This window comes from Theobroma cacao, chromosome 2 (assembly GCF_000208745.1).
Source record: "Theobroma cacao cultivar B97-61/B2 chromosome 2, Criollo_cocoa_genome_V2, whole genome shotgun sequence".
Lineage (NCBI taxonomy): Eukaryota > Viridiplantae > Streptophyta > Magnoliopsida > Malvales > Malvaceae > Theobroma > Theobroma cacao.
The window spans coordinates 41,075,771-41,085,023 of NC_030851.1; the positions used below are offsets into that span (position 1 = coordinate 41,075,771).

The 9,253-nt window shown below is 38.4% G+C and overlaps 1 protein-coding gene across 1 annotated transcript; it reads right to left on the reverse strand.

Annotated features, from left to right (window-relative positions):
• On the reverse strand, nt 254–6,041 carry LOC18610573 (tRNA(adenine(34)) deaminase, chloroplastic). Its single transcript, XM_007046299.2, has 4 exons — nt 2,328–6,041; nt 2,159–2,246; nt 1,505–1,632; nt 254–917 (listed from the first exon to the last, which is right to left on the reverse strand). The coding sequence occupies exons 1-4, from the start codon at nt 5,786–5,788 to the stop codon at nt 641–643; spliced, it is 3,954 nt and encodes a 1,317-aa protein (XP_007046361.2). The 5' UTR covers nt 5,789–6,041; the 3' UTR covers nt 254–640.

Genomic DNA, 9,253 nt, shown 5'->3' on the forward strand with positions numbered 1-9,253 from the left:
CTCATTTTGATTAACATCAAGCTGGCCCGGCTAAGATTGCTAATGTTGACATGCAAGTGCAACACAACTGAACCATTTTGTTTTGATGCAAACACATTATCATTCACCAGGTTGGCATTGCATAGCTGCATCAGATCAGATTTATGGTCATCTGTCACGACGCTCAACTCTATAACATTTCTAACTCCTTAGTCATTACACCTTACAATTCCTGTCATCAACTTTCCTTATTTGCTCAATTAAATAAGAGGAATTGAATTTGATAAAAATTATTATTGTGAAGGAACTAAAGTAAACATGTGCCATAGTAGGACTCCTCCACAAAGTTAACCTCATTTTTTCCACTATCACAAGTCCCTGAAGGAAATATAAACATGTAAGAAGAGCCAATAATGATGCGGCTTTGCCAATTGCCCCGCTCCATGTTGAACACCTGAAACAGCAATGGCCAGAATAAACCTGCTCAGCCGTAATTATCAATTCTTTCAAACCCTCTTATCTGCCATGTTCATATAGCAGACGGCACCAGATCTTTGTGAAGCACACACTATTACTCAAATTTGGTTTGAGGGCAATTAGAATTAGAGTTTCCAAAATACTTCATACAACCTAAAAGAGTTCGTTGTTTTCCTACTGTCTCTTACAAACAGAACATCACATGGAAGATATCATGCATCTTGGTAATGATTTTTGATGGATGGCTTGTAATGGGAAGACAAGATGGTGATGGCGGCCGCTCAGCATTCTTTTCCTTATTCTTTCTCCTAAGCTGGAAAAATTGCTGCATTGTGTCTGCACATTCTGATGCCAATATCCCACGTCTGATTGTCATTTTCGGGTGGAATGGATGGACTGGAGCTGCTGGCTTGTCTGTCGGTTCTGAGCCATTTCCTCCTCCTCTCCCATCAGGAAAAAGCCTGCAAATATAGGGGAATTGCCTCAGAAAAATTCCTCTATTTCTCTAGCCGGCCTTCATATGAAGACCAAATATTACAATAAGCAGCACTTTTTTCCTTTTCTTTTTTATTGGAAAAATTGTTATGTTGCAATTAATTAAAATTAGGGATTAGGGAAAGCAGAAATCATATATAACAGCTTTATATGTGACAGTGACACATTACAAGGTATTCAGGCCATTTCTAGCTGGAAATATAGTGTCTTCATATTCTACTGACATGAGCAACACTCCATCCTTGATAAGTGATAAGTGAACTCTACTCCATTCTTGGTCCAAAAAAGAGAAACACTCTCCACAAGGCATAAAATGATATTGATAATAAGGCAGAATTATATTTGTTCTCATATGAGATTACACAACTCATGCTCCAAACATTCAGTCAGTATTCCAATAGAAAGGACCAATGACGCATCTTTTAGTTTTAAGGCACTGGCATTCACAACAGTGAAGCATTCAAAGACAAGAACTCTGCTGAAAAAAACAGTTGAATCTTACAGTTATAAAATTCACAGGGACTAGTAACAGGTAAAGAATTCATTGTCATACCTAATCCAGCTGCCATCTGCTCCTAGAAGCTTATTGGGAGCTCCCCACACGAGAGTATCAACTCTTGCCTGAAGTATTGCTCCAGCACACATAGGACATGGTTCAAGTGTGACATAAAGTGTTGTATCCTAGAGGAGCAAATGATTCAATTACAAAAATGCACCACCAAATGGCTTGACTCAGGAGTCAGGAGAATTAATAATTTCTAAGATACATATCAAGTGAACCTTCATGATAAATCATCATTTGCATTAAAATTGATGCACCCTTAGAAAATAGTAGCAGATATCGATTAGCAAGTTCATCAAACCTTCCCGCTATAACTACAAAGCTAACACTCTTTAGACAATTAAGTCCATTGTGAGTGAGGAGACTGCCTTGCTAATTACTGCACTCTAAGAGAAACGGGCAGGCACAAGCATTTTGCTAGGGCTATTTCTCTTTTGTCAATAAATCGTAGTTGAACATATGTAAATTATCATACATATAATCAGAGAAATTTAGGTGCACACATATTTTAGATGTTTTCCCACCCATTTCCCGGTTATAGGTGAATCTATGAATCATTAAGGAACCACATCTGTAGATATATTGGCATCCCCCTCCATAAAAAAAAGGGTTAATAGACTTAAGAGCAAAAAGAAGAAATAGTACCGCAAGCCTCCATGAACGTATTGTGCTTGAAGCTTCTCGTATGCAGATCATTTCTGCATGGGCAGTTGAATCCCGTAATTCCTCTACCCTGAAATAAAAATTGCATAAACAATGTTATAAAATAGTAAGCAGCAATCAAACAGCAAGCATGTCAGTTTATCAAACTCACAAGTTGCGCCCACGGGCAATTATCTTTCCGTGCTGCACTAGTACTGCCCCAACAGGCACCTCCCAAGAATCAGCAGCTTTCTTGGCTTCCAGCAGCGCTTCTTTCATAAACATTTCATCCATTTTTCGCTGCTCACGTTCAAGTGTATATGCTTCTTCCCATTCATCAAATTTATCTCTAGGGACTTGCTTGACCCGTTGAAGCTTTCTTTGTTTCAATTCCCCATCCTTAACCTGAGACCCTGATGCTTCAGTTAATCTTGCACCAAGAGGCCGTTCCATCACCCCAATTGAACCACTTCCAAGGATATCAGTTCTATCAGTTTCTGAAATCCCCTCTACAACAGGAGATCTTCTTATGCTTCTAGCTGGTAATGGTTGTATAGATGACTGTGCCATCTCCTTGCCTGAGGCTATCACAAAGCTACTTCCATCATGTTTTTCCTTCTGTGAAGTCAAGGAAGTACCTTCTGATGCAGACCCGGTGTCCAACATATTTGAGGATGGTGAAATATTCCCTTCAAGCTGTGTTATTTTGTCAGTTGACCTCTTTGAGTCAGAGACATCTCCTTCACCTTGAGTCCCTGGTCCCAGCTGATAAGTTATGACCTCTGAAGCCATGCTGCCTCTTTCCCTTCTCAGATTCTCTTCACTGTTTTCATCTGGTTCACGACCAGAAAACCATGTCTCACTGCCAGCAGACTCATTTGGTGAAGTCCTTCCTCCAGATCTTGCACCTGAGCTAGGGGTCTGAGCACGTGAACCCCATCGTAATCGAATGACGTCTGCCATAAGGCTCCACAAGGACCTGCCAGTTCTCTTCACGACAGCATGCTCTGATGTGGAAGTCTTTTGTAGGATTTCCACTTCAGGCAGATCCTGAACAGATGGATCTGTTACATCCCACATTTCATCAGAGGGCCCCTTTGCTCCAGAGCCCTTCGATGACTGTCTCGAGTCATGCTTTTTCATCTTAAGTTCTTCCTTGCTGTATTGACCTAAAATATCTTGCCCTTGCTTATCAGCGTTATATGCTGAATTAGAGTCAGAACTTCTGTTCCCCTGTTGCACCTCAGAAGTCAAGACATCATGCCTTGCCTTCTCAACAAACTCCCCAACAAACTGCAAGGATGATTCCTCCAATCGTTGAGCAGAACCCAGAGAATCTTCACACATTGTCAAGTTTATAGACTCCCCATAAGTCTCACTCATTTCTCTTTTATATGGTTCATGGGGTGCAAATATAGTCCTTCCAGTTGAATGCAGATATGAGGAAGTAGAGCCACTTTCCGAAGTTTCAAAGGAAGCCTTCTGAGTGGAAATCCTAGTCATTGAGTCATCGCACTGGAGACCTCCAGCTATCACTTGAGACTCGGGAGGCATCAAAACTGCCTGTGTGCTTCTCTTTTCTGTTCCCATTACATCAACATCCAACTGCTGTTCTCGTGCTTCTGAAACTAAACTCAAAGATGCTGGAAAGCTAGAGGCATCTTCAGCTTCTTCCCAAGAACTTGATACACTTTTCTCATTCTCTTTTCTTGATTTTATTTGCTCAACTCTACCATTATGTCTTTCGCTTCTGTCACTAATCAATCCCAAACCTGATGTCAAATTACTTTCATGTTCAATCAATCTTTTTCCAGAACTTGTTTGAGAATTGGTAACCATCTCAATATTGTCAGCATGAATAACAGATATATTAGTAACAGCTTGCAATCCTTTCCCTGACTCAATTCTCTGAGGAGGTTTTTGATCCTTTCCCTGCTTCTTTGTTTCAGGATTAGAAGTGAAATATAAACTTGAAGTATCATCCTGTTTTTTCTTATGTGTTTCAGACTGTAATATTGAGGTCTTCTTGTTCTTGGCTTCATTAATTTCACTTAAGCATTCTGATTTTCTTCTCAATTCAAGTTGCCCAATGATCCTTTCACCTTTTTGCTGGTGTTGCTTTCTTGTCTGCTGGAATGAACTCTGAGCCATGGTTGTATCTTCCTCCCAAATCTTCTTTCTAGATTCAGACCGACTCTGAACCAGGGTTGTATCTTCTTCCTCAATCTTCATTCTAGATTCAGTCAGCCTCTGACTGTCTCGTATTTCTGACACTTTCACATTTGCTTCTCTGCCTGTGAACTGCAATTTTTGAGAAGTTGCCCCAGCATTACTAACATGGATCTTTGATATTTCTGCAACGTCCTGGCTTTTCTTTCTTGATTCAGACTGTCCAATAACTTGATTGTCCGTCTGAGAATGCTGCTTTCTTATTTCCCAGCCCTTGTCATCAAGTTGCTCATGGGAACTAGATCTTTTCTTATAGGCACTTTCATCATTCTTCACCCTTCTTGAATATTCTTGTGAGGATTTTGCTCCAGATTGTATTTCTTCAGTAGATACTTCAGCGAGCTTCTTCTCTGACTTCTTTCTCAAATCCCAATCAACAGTACTCCCTCCCACATTATCCTTCTTGAAGCCTTCTGCCACCCATCCCTCAGTTCTGCTATTCTCATTTCTTATTAATTCTGTCACATGCCCACTTAATGATTCTTCCACAAATTGCTCCTCCTGGTCTGGGAGATCAGTATCACTCTCTAAGTCCCCTGAAGATGACAAAGAGTAATAAGATGAGCAACTAGAACTCTTTGTCCTTCCCCTACGATTCTCAGCTCTCAAAGCTGACGCTCTCTCTGTTTTCCTTTTACTCTCTTCCCTTGACTCAATAGTGATGGACTCATTTTCATGCTTAGAATCACTCCCTAACAAACCTGACCCAACATTTTCATTCTTCTCCCAATCATGTTTATTGACATGGCTCCCTCTCTCCTCCACTTGCATCCTTTTCTTATTTCCATTGTTGCATTGACTAACATAACTCCTTGTCTTCTCCACCTGTTCTCTTTCTTTCTTCTGGCTAGAGCACTCACGATCATAATTTTTTCTCTTCTCCACTTCCACTATCTTATATGAAGTCCTATTTTTCTCTGCAGAAAAACAATCTGCATCCACTTCCTCACTCAATAAGCTGATCATGCCCTCTGCGGCATCTACTCCACCTAACCAATGCCTAGCACTATTTTCCTCGGAAACCATACATCTAAACCTCCCCTTAGTTTTCCTCATAACAAAACTGGCAGTGGAAACCTCAGAAGGAGCATGATCAAAATCACAACTGGGAAACCGCAAAAAGTAGCGCCGTCGAGCAGGCAAGATGAGCCTCCTAGAAGGTGAGCACTGAACAAGGGCAGATTGCCTTAATCCATATAAAAAACTAGAGGAAATGGGTAGTGCATGGGTGGCAAATGTGGCACAGCAACAACCACAACATGAGCAACACGAAGAACAAGGTGATGTGGTTTTCTCAATTGATGAATTCAACAAGTTGGAAGAATAGTCATTGAATGAAAACGAAACAGACCCATTACTCCTAAATGACAACACACTTGAACTAATACTATAAGAGTTGTACATGTCTCCTTGATATCAAGCTTTTAAGATTTTACCTTTTACACCTTGATGAAATGGAATTCTGCATTTTGGAGCTGATGGAATTCAGACTAAATCTGGCCTGCATCCATTTTAGGCATGTAGAGATCAGATTCTCCTCATCACTCATTAGATTATACCAAAAATAAAATAAAAGAACGAAAAGAAAGGACTTTTATTTGATTAGAAAAGATTTCAAAGTTGGACCCAAATGGACTTAAGCGGATGGAGAAAGAAGGATGATGATGATAGATTTAGCGGCGCAGAATCGCTGAGTTGACCCATTTGTGTTGGCCAAACTCGGGAGACTCAGTTCCAGTAGGATTTTCTAAGTGTTTTTTTTTTTCCATTTTGTGGGCTTAATGGCCTTGGCATTTGCCTGTTAGACCCAACTCAGACTTGAAAATGCAAGCTTGAAGTTGGGCTGTTGTCCAGCAAACCTGTGATTGGGCTGCAATTGAGGCCTTGGAAGCTCTGCACAGACTGTGCTTCCAAGCTTATAAATTACAACATGACAAATATTTAACGACGGAAGGAAGGGGTATAATTAAATAATTTTATTGAAAAATATTGATATTCGGCTAATAATTTAAAATGTCTTTAAGCATAGTCATTATCGATTTCAATATAAAAGAAAAAGTCAAAAATGATATTTTCTTGGAACAAGAGAGATCAGAAGAATGATTGAAATTGTAGTAGAATTTTTTATAAAAGAAACAAGAAAAAAAAAAAAGAATAGAAATATCTGGTTCGATTGAAAATGAAGAAAGCAATAGGTTTGTTGCATTGTTTCAGCCCCAAGGGTGTTGACCAATCCAATGTTTGGTGTCTCTACTGTAAGGTGCGTGCGTGCGTGCGCTTCCAAAGCCAATCTATACATAGAGAGAGCCATTCAAACATACCACACTAATTACTACAAAGACGAAATGATGGCTGATGTTAACACGGAAAGGAAAAGCTCCATTGTTTTATTTTATATATATATATATATGTTTACTTTGCATTTCTTCAACTCCCGATCCTCATTCCACCCTGTTTGCTGCTGCTTTGACTTACAGTTTTCATTTAGGTTTAAACATAGAATTTTTCAAAAACCTGACCAACTCTGAAACAAAATTATTAATTTCGTTGTATATTTATGAACCAATAAAAAATATGGAATTTTCTTTCAACGAATTTAGTTGAATTTCCATTTGCCATTAAAGAAAAAGAAAAAACATTACCAAGTTTGTTGTTTTCGAATGCAAAATCATGACCGTATACTAATATACACCCATGTGGTTTTGATGGGCAACAACTAGCTGTCCATGTCCCACTAATTCTCTCCTCCAAGGAAATGTGCTTTCCAAAATCTCTGTTGCCTTTGATGACTGGGTTTTGTATATATATTTATGTTGATTGTCAACTCCTGTTGGGCATGATAATGTAATTGCATACGACATTCAAAGCTGATGAACCAGACCGCCATTGCATGCAATGATATCGATCCTTTCTCCATTCACCCCCTCTGTAACATGTCTTTGCGATTTGTCTGCTCTTGAATCTTGGTAACAAACTGTTGTTATTAATTAGTGGGGTTAGTTGGGGATGCTGATAAAACAAAGGTTTGAAATCTCGGTTGGGATAAGATCACTGATGAGTGATTAGGTCACCCAAGAATTCTCAAGTCCTTTGCCATCTTTAATTTCTCCTTTTCTTAGGTAAGCATTAACTTTTGTGGTGCTACTTGACCAAAATTAAATTAATTATTATATATTTTAACATGGCCTAAACTTCCAAGATTCATGACCACCTTTTGAAATAAAAAAAAAAAACAACTAGAGTTACCATATATAGATAGCATATAAATAAAGTAGGATCCATCATTTCATACCTTGCTATATCTAATATAGGAGCAGCCTGATTTACGTTTTGGGACTGAATAATCATTTCCCACATGTTTTAGAGATAAATCAGATCATGGAAAATGAAACTTTAATTATTCAAACAATTATATATACTTTTCAATTATCCAGAAGAAGAAAAAAATGGATCAGGAAATGTGTATCAAAATCAATCACATGCAGTACACACCTCCGAAATCTGATCAGAAAACGAGCTGATAAATTTGATTATAATGTGTTTTCCAAGCCACATGCACATGCACATGCATCACTTGGATTTTATATATACAAGTCGAACATAGAATTGATCACTTCATTAATTTCCTTGTCAGCAGGAGGAATAATCATTCTCATCAACCTGTAGAGGTTAAGGAAATTTCCTTTTCAATATTACAACAAACCAGGCAGAAACATACAGAAAGAGGCAGAGCCGCCCACCCACTTTGATAGCTACGCCCTCTCAAGTCTCCAATACTACTAACAAACAAAAGTCAACAATCGTTTCCCATAAATACACAATGCCATCTGCCCATCACCAACGTACAATCCGATGCCAAATATACCTATCTAGTGGCTGATCTTGTAAACATATCTCAGAAGGTACAATCCATATATATATGTACATTCGTGGATGTGACTTATAGGACAAAAAATTCCAAAAGAGTGACTCACGACTTACCATTGTGAAAATTTGATATCATGTATGTAATTATGTAGCTATCAAAGTGATGACCCCAGCCCCCGGCAGCAGGTTTGCCATTATTGTTGGAGCTGCTTGATTCACATGAATTTTTCAATATAAAAAAGATGTATGTATCCATCACTCACTGTTTCATCCTGATGGGCTTTTAATTTCATCCAAATTCCAAGGGGAAGATGAGGATGAATATATATCCATCGATATCTGTAAGCTATTTGATTGGTTTGGCATGCGTTGCATGGGAATCTTCCGGGCTAGCTAGTGATATTTTCATTCATTTCTTTCAGGGGTGTCCCACTCACACAATATTATATATTCGATGTGATGATGACAAAATTATATATATATTATTCATCAAGGACCCTACGCTCCGCCATCCAATCAAACACAACATACATTTTCAAAATTGTTACGTGTTACCAACCCAAATTATAGTTTTGATTAGTCAGACAAAAATGTTTTGGTCTCAAAAGGCGACCATCTACTTAAGTACAGACAATATCGGTATCACCAAATTCATCAAATGTATATTAATCTATAACTGCATATTTGGTTGGAAATAATTGTTGATCCCCTCCGTTACAGATAAACATTGAAAAAATTAAGTTAGGAACATGTCTTGCTCCAATTAATGCCAAATTTACTTATTTACTTTGCCAAACTTTATTTTGGCCCTAATTTGCTTACGTCTTGTCCAATTTGCCAACTGTTTCTCGTCTCAACCATGAGGTCTATAACTAATTCACTATATATATATATAAAGAAGTTTTGATGAGACTCTCAGACAGTACTATATGAATAGATCAGTAAGAGAGTATTGTAAGTAAAAAGAAACGATCAAGTTTTTCACATAAAACCATTAAAGGA